General features: G+C 60.2%; 1 protein-coding gene across 1 annotated transcript; it reads left to right on the plus strand.

The window, feature by feature from the left end:
* The first annotated feature begins 249 nt into the window (after positions 1–249).
* Positions 250–18,288, plus strand: UBAC1 (UBA domain containing 1). The gene is made up of 10 exons (XM_042913143.1): positions 250–464; positions 4,049–4,169; positions 5,067–5,140; positions 9,391–9,498; positions 10,395–10,497; positions 10,771–10,879; positions 11,535–11,757; positions 14,438–14,524; positions 15,291–15,429; positions 17,678–18,288. The coding sequence occupies exons 1-10, from the start codon at positions 327–329 to the stop codon at positions 17,791–17,793; spliced, it is 1,218 nt and encodes a 405-aa protein (XP_042769077.1). The 5' UTR covers positions 250–326; the 3' UTR covers positions 17,794–18,288.
* Positions 18,289–20,728: the final 2,440 nt, after the last annotated feature.

Consider the following 20,728-nt stretch of genomic DNA (forward strand, 5'->3'; position numbering starts at 1 on the left):
ACAGCTCCCGGCATGCCCGGGCGCTCCCTCTGACGCACTTCCTGCGCGGCGACGGGCGCGCCGGGGCTACGGGAGAACCACATCTCCCGGTAGGCTCCGGGCGCGCGCTGTGACGCACTTCCGGCGCGGCGGGGACAGCGCGCCCCCGGCGGCCCGGCGGCGGGAGCGAGGCGACCGCTCGGCCCGCGGCAAGTGACGGGCGGCCGGCCGAGGGGGAGCCGGGGCGGGGCGGCGGCGGCCGGCGAGGGAGCGCGCGGGCGGCCTAGCCCCGCCCCGGTGACCTTCACGGCCCGGGCGGCGGGCGCAGGCCGGGCGGCGGCGGCGCGATGTTCGTGCAGGAGGAGAAGATTTTCGCGGGCAAGGTGCTGCGGCTGCACATCTGCGCGTCCGACGGCGCCGAGTGGCTGGAGGAGGCGACCGAGGACACCTCGGTGGAGAAGCTCAAGGAGCGCTGCCTCAAGCACGTAAGTCCGGGCCGCGGCCGCCCCCTTCCTTAGCCGCCCCCTTCCCGACCCCCCAACCCCTACACCTTCCCGACGCCCTCCCCGGCCCGGCTCCGGGCCGAGCGCTTCACGATCAACTCCTGCCGCAGCCCGAGGAGCTCGGGGCAGGCCGGGAAACTGAGGCAGGAAAGGTGAAGTCGCCGCGCGGAGCAGGGCCTCGTGGTTTTCCATCATTTGTGCTCCCTTTGCGCTTGGGGTGAGGCTCTTGGTTTTTAGCGGGGGCCCGAGGAAGAGGGACCCGCCAAGGAGAAGTGGCTTCCCTTCCCTGCGGGGCGGGCGACCTGGAGCTGTTTACCGCTGGCTGGCATGGGGTCTGGCTCTGGCCGCTTGAGCCTCCGAGCCGGAGTCCCTGAAATGGGGCCGCTGCCAGACTCGTCCCCGAGCCCCTGCTTTGCCGTGGCCTTTGCATCCATTCGGCGGGTGGGTCTAGGAGAAGAGTCTCCTCGCTGAAAAAGCCACTTTTTAACGGTCAGTTCATGTGAAATACCCCTGTATAGTTGGCTCCTTAGCTTGCTAATTTTTGGAAGTAGTTCTTGCTGGCCGTGTCTCTGTAAACTCCTCCACTCGGGCAGGCTGGGACACCTGACTCCCGCTGCCCTTGGCCCGTGCGGTGTTTTCTTGTCAGGGTTTAGGTTAGTCTTCTGGTGCGGATTCCATGTAGTAAATTACACGTTTGTACTGTGGCGAGCGTCCTCTCCAAGGACGAACTTCCAGTTACTGTAGGAACTACGCACGAAGATACTTTTGAGTCACTTGGGAGTGAGGGTCTGTGGAGCTGTTTCGTGACTGGCGAAGGCAGGCAGGCATTCTGGTTTCCAGAGCAGATCCCTTTCTGGAACACGCTGGATGTCAGTTAGGATGCGGTCCTGGCCTCACATCCAGGAGGGGGCCAGTCGGGTGTTTTCGCCATCTAGAAACCCACCGGACAGCAGGCTGGTAGGCTGGGGGCTCCGCGAGCGTGCAGGCTGTTAGAGCCAGGCCCTGTTGCTTGTCGAGTCGTGTACATTTATTTAAAAAAAATTTTTTTTTAATGTTATTCATTTTTGAGAGGCGGAGAGAGACAGAGCATGAGTGGGGGAGGGGCAGAGAGAGAGGGAGACACAGAATCCGAAGCAGCTCCAGGCTCTGAGCTGTCCGCGCAGAGCCCGACGACGCCGGGCTCGAACTCACGAACCACGAGATCGTGACCTGAGCCGAAGTCGGACGCTCAACTGGCTGAGTCACCCAGGCGCCCCGAGTCCTGTACGTTTAAAACAAAAGCCAAAAAAACCTCCCCGACTTGCTGTTCCCCCTCCCTCCCCCCAGCCCACCCAGGACAGGAGCTCCTCGAGGGCTGGGTCTGTGTTGACATGTCCAGAGCCAGGCTCTCTGTGCTCAGAACAAACCTGTGGATTAATGGAATAACGGGAAACGGACTGTCAATTCAGAACTGCCCGGACTTGGAGCGACACCTGCTGAGTCGGGCAGGGAGAAGTCGGTGGGTAAATCGGGGTGGCACTTGACTTCACTCGCTAATTTGCATAGCTATCATGATATTAGTTTATGAAGGGGAACAGGAAGTGAGAGCTGTCGGGCTGATTCGCAGTTGCTTGCTAATGAATTTCAGGAGCTCTTGGGGTTCATTAGGCAGCCAATTGGAATAAGATGCTAATTACCACGTTCCTGATCCTTATTATTCCAGTCGGGATTGAGGTGTGTCGTGGGGGATTTTTCTGGCACTCTCCTACTTTACGTTGAGATTTTGTTCCACTCTGCAGTCTCTCCAGGTGTGGGGGAGCCACGTAAATCTCGGGACTCGAGAGCTGAGTGGTCGGGAAGTATTCCCCGCTCCGTGCCCGTCCTGTTCTGTAGGCAGGACGCGCCGTCTCTCGAGCCGGTCAGAATGCAGTAGTTAGCGACGGGTGTCCTCAAGTTGTGTACTTGAACGTCACCCGGGAAGCCATCGCCTGAGTGTCACTGCAGCAGGCAGTGAGGCTCAGCCCGCCCGGGCTTCTGTTTCTCCTTCCCAATCTTCCCCTGGTGCACACTCAGGCTGGCGCAATGTTTCCCTTCCTCCTCGAAGGGGACGCTGTGGGTTCCCCCCCCCCCCAGTGGTACTCCTGGGAGCGTGTTGCTTTATTAATGAGGAGCGTTCTTACCATAACTCGTAAAGAACCTGATGAGCTCTGTAGCTTTTCTTTTCTTTCCACATCAGTTGGGGTCTCTTGTGAAATTGTCACTGCGTGACACGGCACCTGTTAATATGGCTACGAGATCACATGACGGTGTGTCTTGGGATGACCCGGGAGGTCACGTCACGTGTAGGAGGAACGGCCTCTTCACCCTTCTGGGGAGGAAGCAGCGTCAGCGGGTGTCAGCGCCCGGCTCCCGTGATGGGCTCCGCTGGGGCCGTCCTGCTGCCGAATCTTCGCTTGCTCGGGGCGTCTGTGCCGAGAACAAAGGAGCAGGATGAAGTCACGGTGTGTGCGGATGACTCACGCTTGTGTTGTGCTCCTGGCACGCCGTGGACAGGCTGCACAGCACAGTCTTCTCAGGGACCACATGAGGGTTGTTTTGGAAAATTGTGTTTCATAGACCGTATTCTGAACTTGTCAGATCAGCTAGCCTGCGAATTTCGGAGTTAGAAGGAGCACACCCAGTATTTCTGGGAGCAGAGCCAGAGTCGAATTCAAGGCAAGTGGGGGGAGGGTGGCATCTGCTCTCACAGATGTAGGAGCGGATCTTGCTGTTGGCTGGGCCCTTCTTTGTGCCCTTCATCCTTGCCCGTCGATGTGAGTGCACAACAGCCCCCCTGAAGCCAGAGTGTTCCGGGTGTTGCCACGACCTTCTCCTGCCTGGACTTCAGTGTCCCCCCACCCCTGCCCCGGTGCCACGTTCTGGGGCGCCTGAGGCCCTGGCCAGTGAGTCACAACTGCGTGCCAGTCGGCCAGTCCCCTTCGGCCGCCCAGGAGGGGCCCCACCCGGGGCACCTGCGGCTTGCTTCGGGATCTGTGTGGTGGTCCCGTGCTGAGCGCAAGCCAAGGGCCGAGTGAAGGCTGGTCGTTCTCCTCTCGGGGTTTTGCGGCCTTTTCAGTGGTCAGGGCCCTGTTTCTACTGTCTGCGGACTCGCCTTCTCTCTTCACCGTCTCCCAGCCCCTTCCGTGCGTCTGGAAGACAGAAAAAGTACACAAATCATACTTAGGTTTTTAGGTTTTCAGGTGAGGGTGGACCTGCTGTTTTCTTTTTAAAACGTTGCTCCAGATCTTTGCAGACTAGGGAGGCGATTCAGGTGGCCACTGATTGCCAGCAGGGTGTTTTATGTCAAGCCGTGAACCTATTTCAGGAGCACTTACTGGGTTGGTGGACAGATTGCTGCCCTAGGGATCAGATGTTGCGGCCTTTTGTTTGGCTTCCGCCATTGATGAGAATTCTTTGACTTCGTCTGCGCTCTGACTTTTTAGCTAGTAGCCAGTACGTTCCCGCTGTGGTTTGAGGGTCAGGTCCCGTATTGTTACCATTATGATTTATTTATTTTCTGTCTTGAAATATATGATTCTTCCCCCCAGTGTGCTCATGGGAGCTTAGAAGACCCCAAAAGTGTGACCCATCACAAATTAATACACGCTGCTTCGGAGAGGGTGCTGAGTGATGCCAAAACAATCTTGGAAGAGAACATCCAAGACCAAGGTAGGGGCCTCACGGGGCAGCGGGGGGAGCCGCGGCACCCGTGGGAACGGGGGACCTGAGAGGCAAAGCACCCTCGACGTCCGCGTCTGCGTTCCAGGCTGGGACCGGCCGAGAACACTGGGTCCACTGAAGGGATTTTATTTTCCCTTTGGTACAACAAAGTACGCATTGTGGGACGTTTGTGACAAACAGCGCAGACCGAAATGGAACGGGCAGCATCCATCTGAGAAACCAGCTGTGAACCTCATTTCTAATTCTGTTTCTGAGCAAACCCAGGGTCTGCAGGGCTGCTCCCGGCTGTATCGTGCGGCCGGACCCCAGGGCGCCGGTGTCCCGGGAAGACACTCCTGCTACAGACACGTCCGTCCCGTCGCTTAGGCTTTGCGTCCGAAGCGTGTGGGGAGAAACCTTTGGTTTTCTAGATGTCATTCAAAGGGTGGTTTTAATTCTGGGATTCTCTTAAATAATCCGTTTCGGAAGTACTGTTCCCAGACCTCCGTGGAGTGTGGGGGTCAGGCTGGGGACCAGGCGGGAGCTGCCAGCCTCGCGGCCCGCGGCCCCCCTCCCCCCCGCACGCCCCGGGTTGAGCTCTGAGGGTGGAGACCGGCCTCCCAGCCTCCGAGAGCGGAGCCCGTTGAAACAGGAGCGTTTTGTGAGGTTTCCACCCGTTCTTGGCACAGTTGTCAGGGCCGTGCTGTGTGTGACCCCCAGCCGGGGTCCCGCCGGGCCAGGGGACCTGCACGTGCACGGGGGGGGCGAAGGGGCTCATGTGAGCACTCGGCTTGGGGGGCACCCGGAGGGCGCCCCTGCTCCTGTGTCCTCGGGTCCTCTGGTGCCCGTTCTGCCATTTCACGGATAAGGGAGGTAACCGGCTTGACAGACGTGTTTCCTTTCTAGATGTCTTACTGTTGATAAAAAAGCGTGCCCCGAGTCCGCTGCCCAAGATGGCCGACGTGTCCACAGAAGAAAAGGTGAGTCTCAGAGTTGGGAATTGGACGTCTTTGTCAGCAGGAGGCCCCCACACTGAAGCCCGCGGCCTGACGCGGTTCTGGATACCGGCCGCTCGCGGACCCAGCGCGTCCCACGGTCACAGTCACGGGGCTTCTCTGTCGTGGCGGAGCCTCTCCTGGTCGCTGGCCGCGTGGCTGGCACTCCGCCCCCCCGGGCCACCCGTCCGCCCCGATCTCCGGGAGCGCCCTCCTTCCTCTCCCCGGGTGGCCCCCGGAGCACGGGGAAGGGGTGGCGGGCACACACTTGGGCCCCCGTGCCAGGAGCGCAGGCTCGTGCTCGGGAAGTTCCTGGAGAAGCGGGGGGCCTCCCACACCTGCGCCCAGGTGCAAGACGCTGCTGTTGGAAAGGGGCTGCCGTACCAATTTCACAACTTTTCCTCGCTTATCTTGGGGACAGAGTTTCTTACTCCTGCTCCGAAATGCTAGGGAGGGCGTTCACCCCCGAGAAAGCAGGCCAGACTCCGTGGGCCGTGGGCCTCTGAGCAGTGAGCTATCTCAGGGTCTCCTCTGGGACAGGCGGCACGGGGGGAGGGCCTGGGGGCTTATCTGTGGCCACACCCGGCCACAGCACTGGCATGGAGATGGGCCAGCCCCCCCCCCCCCCCCCCCCCCCCCATCTCTGGGAGACAGAACCGGGCCCGCCCCTGCCTGTCCCTGAGAACTGCCTGGGCGGAACGCGGTTCTCCAGTTACAGTGCGAGCCCTTGGTAACCAGTGTAGACGATGGGGTTCCCACCGCCACGGCGGCTCTGGGTAACTTGTGGCTGCGGACCTCACGCGGCAGTTCACCTTGTCTGCGCACGTTTGCAAAACAAAACATCGTAAGACGTTAATGCTCGTTTCTGTGAATTATTATTAATTTTAAGTGAAAGTAACATGCGTTTCCGAAGGCAAATAATGGTACCGGTCTCTCAATAAAAAGCAGCATCTCCCTCTCCCACCGGAGTCACGCACCCTAAAGGCAACATCTTTAACTCATTTCGCTCTTCCTTGAGCGATTCTCTTCCTGATGGATAAACAGCACGCATAATTTATTATTTCTCAGAATATCAGCTTTAGGTTCTTCGGCTTCTTGGTGTTTGGTGTGTTAGATCATAGCCCTGGTTGTTTCCACGCTGGTTGAAGATTTCAGGCTTTCCGTTAGGATTAGTGTATAATGTTGTTTTCTGTTAGGAGTGGAAGGGTACTAAGATTATCCTTTTTTTTTTTTTTTTTTAATGTTTGTTTTTGAGAGAGAGAGAGAGAAAGAGTATGAGTGAGGGAGGGACAGAGAGAGAGAGAGAGAGAGAGAGACAGAACTCAAAGCAGGCTCCAGGCTCTGAGCTGGCAGCACAGAGCCCGACGTGGGGCTTGAACCCACAGACCGTGAGATCATGACCTGAGCTGAAGTCAGACGCTTAACCAACTGAGCCACCCAGGCACCCCTAAGACTATCCTTTTTTATACAACTTTCTCCTGGAACCCACAATTGCCTCCTCCTTTTCTTTTCTTTTTTCTTTTCTTTTCTTTTCTTTTCTTTCTCTCTCTCTTTTTTTTTTTTAACACATTTATTTTTGAGAGAGAGAGAGAGACAGAGTGCAAGCAGGGGAGGGGCAGAGAGAGAGCGAGACACAGAATCTGAAGCAGGATCCAGGCTCCCAGCTGTCAGCACAGAGCCTGATGTGGGGCTCGAACTCACAAACTGAGATCATGACCTGAGCCGAAGCAGGATGATGCTTAACTGACTGAGCCACCCAGGTGCCCCTCCTTCTTTTGTTTTCTGTAGGGTTATTGCTAAGTTTTTCAAATTCTTTGCCCGGATTAATAAATCTCTCTGAAAACAGGGTCACATGTGTGAGGCCATCTGCCAGCTCCTGCTGTCCTGGAGACGTCCCTCCAGCTCCTTCCAGCCGCGTCCCTCTGCCTCAGTGGCTTCTAGGCTTTCCCGTCTCACCCCCTGTGTCCGAGCTTCTGAATCTTGTATATCTGTACGCTCTTTGCTGCCGCCTGCCTCATAACCACAGACGACAGCTTGAGACAGCACACAGCTCCCAGGTCTGTGGGTCAGTGGTCCGGGTGGGCTCAGCTGGGCCCTGCCTTAGGCTCTCAGGTCTAAATCAAGGTGCGGCCGGTGCGCGTTCCTCTTTGGAGGCTCTGGGGAAGGGTCTGCTTCGGGTGCGTTCTGGTGGTTGTCGGTTCCTACCGCTAACAGGCCGGGGTCCTGTTTTCTTGCTTGGTCAGTCAGGGCCGCCGCATTCCTTGCCTCACGGTCCCCTGCATCTTCAGAGCCAGTGGCAGAATTTCTCACGCGTTGACTCTCCCTCTGGCCAGAAAGAGCACTTTTCTTTTGAAGGGATTGCCTGATTAGGTCAGGCCCACCAAGGCGGGGGGCATTTCCTTTAAAGTTGAGTATGCTACAGCCTGAGCTTATCCCACCACAAAATCCATCCTACTCACAGCCCCCGGGACTGTGCAGGTGTGATTGCAGGAGTGTGATCTTAGGGCCACATTCGGAGTCCACCTGCAGAATCGATATCTTCCGGCTGACTTGTGTGGCGGAGCCTGGCTTCCCTTAGCATCTGGGAAGGGAAAGGAGTCTTGCGGCCTTGCACTGCAGCGGCCAGTGGCTTCGGTGAGCACCACCTGTGTGCGTGCACTGCACGATGAAGGTGCTGGGCCCAGTGTCCGGGGTTTCCATGTGGCCGGCAGCGGCTGGTCGGTCCTGACTTGTCCCCGGTCCCTGCTCTGCTTCCTCTCCCCTCCCCTCCCCCTGGGGTCTTCCCGCACCCCCCCCTCCCCCCCCCCCCCCCCCCAAGGCTCTTGAGGGCTTTGGAAGTTCATGATCTGCGTTGATGCAGATCCCACCCCCGGCACATAGAGTCAGAGATTCGTGGGTTTTCGTTCCAGAAGTTTTTCTGGATTGTTCTTGGACAGTGTCCTCCCCTCGTTTTCTCTCCCTCTTTCCGGAGTTCCTGTTGGTTGGATGTTGGCGATTTCCTGGACATCTTTCCCTGACTGCTGTGGCCTGTTTATCTGGTGGTGATCTTTTACGTTTCCCAGCGGTGTCTCCTCCGACGGTGATGGCCTCCTGCTGCGCCCCCATCTCCAAGGGTTTTCTGGCGCGAAATCCTTTTCCTCTTGTCGTCTCCTTCACGCTTCCTTACTTCCCCGTTCTCATTCGGGTCTCTGTCCCTCGTGTTGGAGGCTTTCCTCACACCCCGGGGCCTCCTTGGCTGCCGTCTCTCCAAGAGGCACCAGGGGCTCACCGGCTGCTCTCTCTGCCCACGGTCGCGCCCGCTGGTCCACGGTCGCGCCCGTGGGGCGCAGACCTGGCCCTGTTCCCTCCTCCCACGGGGGTGTGTCTCTTGCCGGGCGTCCTTGCAGCCGAGTAGCGCAGGGACTGGGTCTCGTCCAGGGTTAGGACAGGGCCCCCTTTTCCGGCTGCTGAGCCCAGGCTGCCTGGCTCCGGGGCTCCCCGGCTCTGCCCTCTCCAGGGCGGTCGCTGGCCGAGCAGGGTGGTAGAGGGCCGCTGTTCTCGGCCTCGGCCTCTCACTCCCAACCTGGGCACTTCCCTCGGGCTCTGGCGTCGGCCTGGCCTGGTTTCCGGCTGGACTCCTGCTGCGCGTGCTCGGCTGACCCCCGTCTGTTTTCTGTCTCGGAGGAGCGGTCTCTGTGGCTCCGGTTCTCTGTGTTGGAGTCGCCGCCACCTGGTGCGGATGTGCTGTTGCGTCGGGCTCTCCCCGTGGCCACGAGACACCGCGTCTGCCTTCTCTCCTGCCCTGCCGCCCTCTGGTTATGACGGGCGGGAATCGTGTCCCCAGAGAGCATCGCGTCTTCTGTCCCCGAGGACGCGCACAGAACCCGCAGGGACCCTCTGCCGAGGCGAGAGCGGCGCCCGCCCCCTCGGGAAAGGCGCTCTCCCCGCTGGAGCCCGTGTTCCGGCTGATGCGGCCTTGCCTTTTGTTGCTCTCGTGTTCCTTTTGGACTTCCTTTTCCTTTTTAATGTTTGTTCACTTTTGAGAGGGAGAACATGCGCACGTGTGAGGGAGGGGCAGAGAGAGAGGGAGACAACCCCAAGCAGGCTCCTCACGGTCCGCGTAGAGCCCGACGCGGGGCTTGAAGTCACGAACCGCGAGATCCCGACCTGAGCCAAAACCGGGGGTCGGAGGCTTAACGACTGAGCCCCCCAGGCGCCCTATGCGTTTCAGACTTTCTGATTACTTTTCTGTGTAGAAAAAACAAGAAGAGAAAGCCCCGGATAGAGAAGCTATATTCCGGGCCACCGCCAACCTGCCCTCCTACAACATGGACCGGGCCGAGGTCCAGACCAACATCAGAGACGTGAGTGCCCGCCATGGGCCACGCCGCGTGCTCCTCACGCCTGCGTGGGGGCCGTGCTTGGGGAGGTGGGGGGAGGGACAAACAGGAGCTCTGTGTGCGTTTTTGCGGCTTCTCCGTAGACCTTAAACGATTTCAAAACAAAAAGGTTAAGAAGACATTGGAAAGTGGGACCGCAAAGGTAGATGCTACTGGAAACTACTAGGGTTTTGCCCGAAGTTTGGTAAAAACTGGTAGAGAGAAATCTGGACCCTTAGTAATTTTGGATGCGAAGTCCTGAGCTAGAAAAGCAGGGTGTGTCCGGTGTCCCATGGAGCGGTCCCAGCAGGGTGCACCGTGCCCCGCGGACTGGGACCGCGTGGCCGCCCGCTCCGAGAGTGCCACCACGGCCCTGCTCACCTCAGCAGCAGAGTGTGCCATCGCACTCTGCACGCCTGCCCCGGCCCGCACGCGGTTTGCCCCGTGCGTGTCCTCCCTGCGGCGTCGGAGGCCCGTCGTGGGAACGAGTGGTGGCCGGCCTCTGTGTCGCCCGTGGGACCGGGGACCCACCCCTAGAGGGTTCTGATCGAGTTCCCAGCAGTCTTCTTCCTGGTGAGAGCCCGAGGCCTGTGCGGGGGGCCCGGCGGGTCAGGCTGCTCTCTTCCCCTTCCGTGCCGGGTGCTTTCTGCATCAGCCCAGGGGCTGAGCGGTGTCGCCCGTCCGACGCCTCCCTACCGGGCACAGAGTCCTGCCGGTCCGGTCTCCCCCGCCTCTGCCTCCCGTCGGTGTCCGTGTCGCGGAAGTGGCAGCAGCATAGTCGGGACTGGGATGTGGGGTCTAGGGCCCGGGAGCGTGGTTACACCTCCAGGCGGGTCTCGGGCACGTGAAGCAGTTAAGAGCCTTTTTCTCCTTTCCTGCAGTTCCAGACGGAACTCCGGAAGATCCTGGTGTCTCTCATCGAGGTGGCACAGAAGTTGTTAGCGCTGAACCCGGATGCGGTCGAGCTGTTCAAGAAGGCGAACGGTACGAGCAAGCCCGGGTTGGCCGCGATCCTGCGCTTGGACCCGCCGTGGGCCCCGCGGCGCCCGTTCACTGGCCACGGCCCCCGGGGTCACACGGGGGGACGAAGAATGCTTTATGTTTGTGCTTCCGGTTGACGCGGGCTCCTGTCCACACGGGTGCCGGCCGAGGCACCGTGTGGATTTGCTGAGGATTCGGGGGGTCGGCACGCACCTGGGACCCCGGGCCCCTCGCGCTGGCCCGGCCCTCACGGGTCGCCCCGTCTCTCGCCCACAGCGATGCTGGACGAAGAGGAGGACGGGCGAGTGGACGAGGCAGCCCTGCGGCAGCTCACGGAGATGGGCTTCCCGGAGACCAGGGCCGCCAAGGCCCTGCGGCTGAACCAGTACGTGTGGGCCACCTCCTCCCCTTGCTGCCGATGCTGTGGGTTCCCCTGGGGTGACGTCCTCCGTCCCAAACTCTCTGATTGAACCGTTTCTGATAGATGTGAGTTTTTAAAGAGAAATCCTGCACGCACATCCCCGAGGTAAGCTAGTGGGCACCTTCATTGTCTCAGGACAGTGCGATGTGGCCTCGCCCCCGCTGGGGACGGGCCAGGGTGGCCGGGTCCTCCCGGGCCGTCGTTGCCAGCGCTGCGTGGAAGCCTGCCTGTGGCAGGGACGTGGCGGCCCGGAGCCGTGTCCTCTTAAGCAGCCTCCTACGCCTGCCCCGCCGCAGCCACTTGCCTTTGCGTCCACACTCAGCTCTGAAACGAGCGCCTTGACAGCCAGAGGACGGTCGGGGGGGCTCTGCTCTTGGCCTTGGACCTAAGAGTGTCACGTTCTTCATAAGCTTATGGTCCTTGCTTAGTGAATGGGTCTCTGTGCTGTGGCCAGGGTCTTAGGGGGTTTCGGGGCCAGGGCCACGGCCTCTCCCAAGGGGTCCCCAGCTCCTGCCGGAGAAGTCACTAAAGCCAGAGAGCCTTCCGTGGGATGTGAAGGAGGTGGGAGGCCCTCAGTGATTGGCCTGGGCCATCTGGAAAGTCTCTTGTCACCTTTCAGCATGTCGGTGCCTCAGGCCATGGAGTGGTTGATCGAACACGCAGAAGACCCGACCATCGACACGCCTCTTCCGGGCCAGGCCTCTCCGGGAGGGGCGGAGGCCGCCCCCGAGGCTGCCTCCGAGGCGGCCGGGACCAGCACGGGAGACGAGGAGCCCAGAGATGAGCTAACGGAGATCTTCAAGAAGATCCGGAGGAAAAGGGAGTTCCGGGCCGACGCTCGGGTACGTGCTCCGGGGCCTGGACACCGCCCGGCGGGGTTGGCGTTTGTCCACGTGGGGCTGCGCCGTGTGGAGGAAGCTGGACCTGGTGAGGGGCTTGTCGTCAGGCCCAGGTTTGGTTTTCGCTTGTCCTCACGTGAATCCAGGTGGCTGTTTTTCCTCCACATATTCATTTGTCACCTGAAAACTCACGATGGTCCTGTCCACGATCCTGCCGTGAGTGAGCCTTGGGCTTGGGCGGGGACGCTGCCCGGAGACCAGAGGCTGGGGCGCCGCAGGACTGTCTGTGGACGGGGAGGCGGTCAGGCTCTGACCACCTGGTCGTGGTGTCTGCGGGATGTCAGGACCCGAGGCCTGGGCCGTCTCGGGCTGCACTTGGCCGGCTGACGTTTGTGTCTGGTGTGGCTGCCCCCCACTGTCGCCTCCTCCTGCGTGCTTCTGCGGCTCCCTGTTCTCCACTGTTCGGTCGTTTGACCAGGGTCGTGATTTCCCCTTGGATGTTTTCTGTGCTTTAAGACTGCGGTTTTCTTTCAGATTATAGATGGGTCATTTCGAGGTGTTAGGGCTCTGAGTCCGTGAGTTCCTGACTTGGCTTGGGGTGCCGTGTCGTCCGTGGGGGCTCACCCGCGGGCTCGTGGGATGCCCACCCTAGCCTATCCTGCACCTGTTTCCCTGGGTCGAGCGGCACCTCCCGCCAGGGGCCCGGTTCGCGCTGACAGCGCATGGTGTGAGCCCTGGCTCTGGGGGCCGACCGCTCCCCGCACGGCGGCCGGTGCTGTTCTGGCTCCTCTTCCCTCTGGGGGTGCAGACCCCTTCCAGGGTGCTGGGTTTAAGTACAGACCCCTTCCAGGGTGCCGGCTATAAGCTCCAGCTCGTCCTCTCACGTGGACCCAAGGCCCACATCCTGTCTGCGTGTGCACGTTAGACCCTGACCCCCAGGCCCTGCTAATGCCTCCTGCCCCCTCCCCGGCTAGTTTGCTGTTCTGTCTGCTTTCTTGTGAGCTCAGCTACAGCTGAGCCCGTAGCTGGTGTTTCTAGAGCCTGGTCTGGGCGCCGGGCTGAGCCCCATGGGAGGGGAGGCCGTGTTCCTGGAGGGTGCTCTGTGCTCCTCTGGGCTCCGGACTTCCCTGGAGGGTGGTCTCACGTTGTCCTCGTCAGGCACACCACTGCTCAGCCGGTGGTCTTTGCTGCCCTCTCAGCCTCGTGACGCTGAGTGACACCTGAGGTGCTCTTCTCCCAAGACGCATGCCTGTGCCAGGCCTTCCTGTCCCCTCTTTGTGGTAGAGGTTCTGTGACGATTGTTGCAAAAGGCTGTCGAGGCTGACCCAGGACATCATCGTCTCCCACCCTTTGGTTCCACACCATTTGAAAGAATAGTCTGGAAGGACGGGAGTGTTAGTGTGGCTCCCAGGAGGTCTGGATCAGGGAGCAGGGCTTGGACTTGAGACCAAGACGGACTTTTCGCGGTCTCTTCCCCTCCCCCCACGCCAACGCCAGCTGCGGGGGGGGGGACAGTGCGTGCAGTGCGTGGGGCAGGCAGAGCCGGGTCTTGGGGCCTGTGAGCGCGTGGACCCCTGGCAGGCGGGCTGGGGGCGTGACCCCAGAGTCCCCGTGCGGAAGGACTGGGCCATGGTTTCTCTAGGCTGAGCTGGGAGTGAGTGAAAGGAGAGGAAGGTTTTTATCGACATTCACAGGAAGATCTCCGTGTGCTTGAATTTAGTGGGAGGTCCCGGTGATTTTATGTGACCCGGGGGTCAGCTACCACATGGTGCGTTCTTCTCCTAGGATTTGCGGGGGGACCCCCACCCCCGCCAGCCCTGGGGTTAGGAGCTGCTTCGGGAAAGGAAAGGAAGTGGGTCATCGCACAGATGCTTTCTCGTGAGCTCAGTGGACACCGTTGGGCCCCAGTGAAGCATCTTTCTGGCTGCCGCCCCGGCTGACTTCCTTTCCCGCCGGGTGCTCTCTGAGACACCTGTCGGGCCGGTGCAGCCTGGGCATGGCCGCCAGCACCCACACCCGGGTGTGTGCGAGGTAGAGTGGTTAACACAGAAAAGTGTGCCAGGAAGCAGACGGGGACCCAGTTCACAAGAGTGTGGTTTGATCTCCAGGCAGTTAACTTGATGAAATCTTTTACTTTTTTTTTCCCCCCAAAACTGACCCTTTTAAAGATTGCACAATAAAAGTCAAGGGTAAAGCGAAGGATGTAACGTGTTCTGTGGTTTTTGTCCTGAAATCGTACATCTCTCATCCCCAGGATGTTGAACGTTGGGTCGTCGTTCCCTCTGAGAATTCTCAAACGTTTATGTTTACAGTTTATATTTTGTTAAATGTAAAATGTTTGAAGTTAATTTTAGTGTCATTTTTTAAAGGATAAAACGTGCAGAAACCTCCTATTTCCCGCAAGCGAGCAGGATGTTTTTCTCCCCACCTCAGTCGGGTTTGCTTCCCTCATGGTCTCTCCCTCCCCCTTTCGTTCTGGGGACCGGGGCCCCTGCCGAGAGCTCACGTGCTGGTGGAGACCTTTCTGGCCACACACGGGGACAGACCTAAAAGGGTCTGATGCTGGCGTGGCCTGCCCGTGGCATGTTGCTCAGCAGGCTTCCCAGTGTGGATCCGGGCCACACGGCCCAGCTCCCTGGTCCTCGGCGAGCGCGCACTGAGTGGCCTGTGGGTTCTCCTTCAGGCCGTCATTTCCCTGATGGAGATGGGATTCGACGAGAAGGAAGTGATAGACGCCCTCAGAGTGAACAACAACCAGCAGAACGCCGCCGTGAGTACCGCCACGCGTCCTTGTGCCAGCGACGCTCTCCCCTCGCCCGCGTCACGTGCATCAGGCTCCTGTCTCAGGCGGTCCGTTCTTTCCGAGGGAGACGAGAGGGTAGATGGTGTCACAGTATAACATGTTTTGCATACTGAGAAAGTTCTGGGCCTTGTTTTTCTTTTCTCTGTTTCTTTCTTTCTTCTTTATTTTTTTAAGTTTGCACGTTAATTTTGAGAGAGAGAGCGAGCGAGCAGGGGAGGGGCAGAGAGAGATGTAGAGAGAGAATCCCAGGCAGGCTTCATGCTGTCAGCACAGAGCCCGACGTGGGGAACGAACCCACGAAGCTGCGAGATCATGACCTGAGCAGAAACCAAGAGTCAGACGCTTAACTGACTGAGCCCCCCAGGCGCCCCGGGATCTGTCTTTGTACGACCGCGTGCGTTCCTTGGCACGCACGTGAGTCGTTAGTTGGCTGAGCTGACCTGGGACAGGTCCCAGGCTGTGGACCCACGACAGCTGCCTGAGGAGGGCGTGGTGGTGGGGCGGGGACTTCCCGGGGATGCAGCCTGGGGGTTCCATGCCTCTCTTCATTCTCCTCCCAGCGCCCTGTGCGGGTCCTGCCGAGAAGTCCCAGGCACGTTTGTCTGAACCGCCGTGCTGGGATCTGCCGGCCGTGCCGACATCGGAGCCCCCGGCCTGGGCCCCTCCCCGGGGGCAGCCGCTGCCGGTGGGGGCTCAGGAGCGACTAACGTGTATGTGACTTTTGCGTCCGCAGTGCGAGTGGCTGCTGGGAGACCGGAAGCCCTCCCCCGAGGAGCTGGACAAGGGCATTGACCCCGACAGCCCCCTCTTTCAAGCCATCCTGGATAATCCAGTGGTGCAGCTGGGCCTGACCAACCCTAAAACGTTACTAGGTACGTGGGCTTCCCCAGGGGCGGGCCCCGCCACATCGCGTGGATTTCACCGAGTGACACCGATGTCCCTGTCACCTTCGGGGAGCTCCTGCCTGAGTCACGGTGGGGCCCAGCGGCCGGGCTGAGGCCGTGGTGTGGCGGCCTCCCGTGCAGACGACTTGGACGAGCTGTGGGCACCAGAGTGGCCCGTCCAGGTTGAGGAGAGCGTGGGCAGCGCCCCGCGGGCCGGGGCCAGGTGTGCGGGAGACACTGGCCTCTGCTCTTTCTGGTCGCGAGGGCTTTCTCTGGCCCTCCGTCTGACCGTGAAACAGCCTGCGTCCGGAAGCACGTATGGTTTTTGTGACTCACAGAATAGTAACAAAACTAAGAACCACACATCCTTTTGGCTTCAGAGGATGGGATGGAAAGAGCCTGGGGATGCCCGGTGGCCGGGTCGGTTAAGCCTCTGACTCTCGATTTCTGCTCAGGCCATGATCCCAGTTCGAGAGTTCGAGCCCCACGTCGGTCTCTGTGCCGACAGCACAGAACCTGCTTGGGATTCTCCCTCTCTCTGCCCCTCCCCCACTTGTTCTCTTTCTCGCTTTCCCTCTCTCTCAAATCAGTAAACTGAAAAAGGCACCACCAACAGTGTGGAATTCTGGGCCCTGCGGGTCCTCCGGTCCCCTCCCCCACCCCAGGAGCGGGCCTTCATCATCCCGTGGGCCCCTCGGGGCAGCGTGCCTGTGTCTGTGCCCCGAGCCCCACCCCCCCGTCACCCGCGTCTGCCAGCTGCTTTGATGTCACCTCCACCTTGGGGCTTGGTCAGGGCTCATCCTGTGTCCACACCTTGCCTTTGTCTCGTCGCATGTGCAGACGTCCTGTTCGCGCTTCTGTTCTGGACAGGTGTTTCTTTTGGACGTTGGCAGGTGCGAGTCTGGTAGGAGACCGTCCTTGCTCTGATAGATGTCCGTCCTTGCCGTCTGTCCCAGCCAGCCCCTGGGGCCCCGCGCCGTTTACCCCTGTCCCCAGGACGGCTCTAGGTGCCAGGAGGCGGCGGGTGGGGTGCCCAGCACGTTCACGGAGCAGCCGGTCCTTCCTCACTGACCCCACGCTGTGTGCTTCCTCGAGCTCGCCTGGACGCGCTGCCGTCCTTCTGGGCTCCCTGTCCGATACTTGCGACTGGTTTCCGGAGGGTGCCCATCAGGGGTCCCCCGGTGGTTTTAAGGGCTGGGACGGCTGTCAGGTCACACAAGCAAGTGACCAAGTCAGACTTCCTTGCTACTCCGCGGTCCCGTGTGGCCCTGAAGCGCCATGAGCAGACAGGGTGAGTGCGCTCCCCGAGGCTGGTGCGCGTGGGGCCGCTCCACACTTCCGCGTGTGCTGACGGGCGAGGCCGGAGGGAGGACGGCACCTTCCAGACGTGCGTGACGCCTGCAGCTTGTGAGCTCACACGGCCAGGGTTTGCGGGGGACAGCCGTGTGCTGGGAGACCCCTTCTGTCAGATGTTATTTGTAAGTCGTTTCTACACCCGACGTGGGGCTCGAACCACAACCCTGGGATGAGGGGTTCCTGCTGAGCTGCCCAGGCGCCCCTCGCTCACATTTTTAATGTTCGGGTTTTTTTGTTCTTTTAAAAATGTCCTAAATGTTGATATTTGTTTTGAGAGAGAGTGCGTGTGTGAACAGGGGAGAGGCAGGGAGAGGGGGAGACGCAGAATCCCAAGCAGGCTCCAGGCTCTCAGCACAGAGCCTGACACGGGGCTCAAACTCACAAACCGGGAGATCATGACCTGAGTCAAAGTCAAGTCGGACACTTAACCGACTGAGCCGCACAGGTGGCCCCGCTTCCGGTTTTTTTAAGTCCTTTCCTGAACACTGAACATTCTCATTTTCCCAATCAGATATCGTTAAATTTGCAACAGTGTTTTTATGTCTTTTCTGCATCTGATTATTTTGCCAGGATAGGGTTGGAATCGGAATTACTGAGTCATAGGCTGCGACTATTTTTAAGATCGCAGATAGCCGTTGCCAGATTGCTTTCCAGAATCGGTGCGCCAGCAAGCACACGGGCACGCCGCCTGCCCGCCCAGGGCTGGAGACGCGGGTGCCCCGGTGGGCTGAGCAGATCAGACGTTGCCGGGGGGTTGTTGGGGAGGGGTGACCCGGATACTCGGCTCACCCTTCAGAGGCCGGTTGAGAGGCAAGTCCGTGGTACTTGACCGCGTGCCGAGAGCTGCGTCTCAGCCGGCCTTGCCGTGTTCTCCCCGCAGCGTTTGAGGACATGCTGGAAAACCCACTGAACAGCACCCAGTGGATGAACGACCCGGAGACGGGGCCGGTCATGCTGCAGATCTCCAGGATCTTCCAGACCCTGAACCGCACGTAGGCGCAAGTGCGGCCGCTCCCCTGCACGGCTCCAGCACCTGTCCGGGAGCCGGGGCGGCCCCAGCCACGGCCCTCTTCTACCTGCCAGCCCGCCAGCCAGCCGCGGAAGAGCGTGGAGACCCCTCGGTGCCAGTGCCGCAGGCTGGGGGGGGAGGGGGAGGCTCGCCGGACCCCGCCCTCCGCACCCCACCCCGGGTCGTCAGGGCTCGGGGGCCCTTCTCCGGCTTTGATCTTCTGCTTAGACACCCGTGTGATGGCAGCGTGCACGGCCGGCCGCATCTCCAGCCTCCAACAGTGTTTACAGGCGTGGATGCCCCGGGAGGCGTCCCCTCCCTCCACAGTGTCCCTCTGGGCTCTGGACACGCTCTTTGACCCGACCCGCAGGTGCTGCTTGTCACTTGGGAGAAGGCATGTTTCAACCCAAAGTGTGAAGTCAGTGCTAACTTACGTAGAGGAAATCACAGATGATTTTTCTTTAATAAATGAATTCCCTTTTTGCTATTGTCCTAGTGTGACTTTAGCGCCGGAGAGGGGCTTGTGCGCTCCCGACAAGGCACGCCCGCCGCGCCTGTCCCGCTCCGGGCAGTCGCTGCCCCCTCGGCGTGGCGGGCTGCCCGGGCTCGCGTCCTGGGGGCGGAACGGCGGTTCCGACTGGAGCGGACGGTCTGTATGGGCCCGGCGAGCACTCCCAGGCCTCTGAGGGCGGAACGGATGCCAGTGGGGCTGCCTTTCCTTTGTAAATGTTACTCGCGTTGCAAAATGAGAAAATGGGTCAGCGCTTTGCTTTTTTTTTCAGTGCTGCGCGTTACTTACCGCTCGACGCCTTTTTCAGATGTTTTTCTGAACTCGTCTTCTGCAGCGGCCCCACCTGCCTGGGCCCAGACCTGGGTGCGCTCGGCTGTCGGCTGCGCGGGCAGGTGCGGGCTGGGGGCCGCCTCGCTGCCCCGGGGCCTCCGCCGCTCGCCCGCCCCGCTCGGCTGAGCACAGGTGTGGTAAGGAAGTGTTTCTTTCCGCAGATCTGGGTTTTTCTCATTCTTTTGATTCGGACTTAGAACTTGTGGACAGAATAGTAAAAATTTTTACAGGTAGCGAATCTCACATTTTCTAAGCCTGAGGCGGTCTCCGCCGCGGTGCGCCTGGGGGCTCAGTCGGTTAAGCTTCCGACTCTTGATTCCGGCTCAGGTCATGATCTCAAGCTTCGTGAATTCGAGCCCCATATAGATCTCCGCACTGACAGCATGCAGTGGGCTTGGGATTTGTTCTCTCTCTCTCAAAATAAGTAAGCAATAAAAAAATATATATATATATAGTCCCAGCTGTTCCCGAAGCACCAGGGATGTGCTTCGCGCTCCATTATTTGTGCCCTGTCTTTAAAGCGACCGACTGGAAGGGTTCTTACGCCTCGTGACTTTCTCCTCTGCCTCACGGCAAAGCAGTGAGCCACGGGGCCGTGGCCTCCGTGCCCCTGACTCCGAGCCCCACGCAAGGGGCGGTGCGCTTTGCAGTCTCCATGTGGAAGCACATTCCTGGTCGAACCGCTCGAAGGCAACACCCCGGGCCGGCCCTGGGCGTGGCGGCTGTGGACCGCCTCGTGGGCCAGGCCTCAGGCCACCCGTGCACCTTCTTTTCTGTCCACTGTGTAAGGACATTGCTCAGGAGGGAAAGCGTGTCCGACCCTGGCTCGGAGCCTGTTCTCTGACCGACACGGCCGTGTTGCCTGTTGGGGGTGGGTTTCGGTCGGGCGGCAGCAGCTCGTGGTGCCCTCCCCGGGGGGCCGATGGCCTGTCTGGGCTCCGGCTCCTGCAAGGCTTCCCTCCCTGCTTGGGGACCTGTGCTGAGGACCCCCGGGCGTGGGGAGCTGCGGCCCTTGTGGCTCATGAGGGCCTGCCCTACGCGCCTGCAGAAGGACATCGCTGGCATGTCACCAGTGCACGCGTGTGCAGACTGCGGTGCGAGGCCCTTTCCCCACCGTGGTCCGTCTTCCTGGGAGCCTCACCCCTGTCTCAGGCGTGGCCCGGTGGGTGGGAAAGGCCGAGGAGAGGCCTCGGTGCACGGCCGGTGGCGCAGGTCTCTGTCCAAGGGGAGAGGCGGCCGAACTGTTCCCTCCCCCAGCCTGTCCCCGGGCGGCCGTGCTGCCAGAGCAGGCGGGGGTCTGCTCGCCGCCAGCTGGACTCCTGCCCGCTCCGTAACAGACATCTCATGATGTCTGCTTCAGTGTCTGCAACGAGAGTTTGAGAAAACATAACCTAATTCCACGCGTGGTTTGAAAATTCAAGGCGTGCCTGGGTGGCTCAGTCGGTTAAGCCTCCGACTTTGGCTCAGGTCACGATCTCACAGTTTGTGGGTTCGAGCCCCGTGTCAGGTTCTGTGCTGACGGCTCAGAGCCTGGAGCCTGCTTCCGATCCTGTGTCTCCCTCTCTCTGCCCCTCCCCCGCTCATGCTCTGTCTGTCTCTCTCAAAAATAAACATTAAAAAAAGAAAAGCCCACCTAATGCCGTAACAGGAGTGTGAAAAATAAGGATAGCAATCTAAATTGAATAGAACGGACGTCTCCAGCATGGCCATCGTGGAAGGAAAAGTGACGCCGTCGTTTCCTGCGCCTGTGAGTTGTCACTCTGCCCTCGATGGCCTCGCGCTCAGGCCACCAGACCGAAGCAAAGGTAACGTCTGTGACCTGAATCCTGGGGCTCCCGGGACGGGCCAGGGCTTGATGACATTCTAGACGCTGCCAAGTGCAGGCTTCCTGGACCAGCTCGGTCGCCACGTTCTGGGGCGGTTCCAAGGGAGCTAGTGCAAAGGGCTGTGTGCTCAAGGCGGGGCTGGTCTCCAGGTGCGGACAGTGCGGGGAGCGGGGAGCTCGTGACGCCTGGCGGGCCGAGGGGAGCTGGGCACCCGCTGGATGAGGCACCGCGCATTGTGGGGAGGCCTGGGCTCGG

The sequence above is a fragment of the Panthera leo genome, chromosome D4, assembly GCF_018350215.1.
Source record: "Panthera leo isolate Ple1 chromosome D4, P.leo_Ple1_pat1.1, whole genome shotgun sequence".
Classification (NCBI taxonomy): Eukaryota; Metazoa; Chordata; class Mammalia; order Carnivora; family Felidae; genus Panthera; species Panthera leo.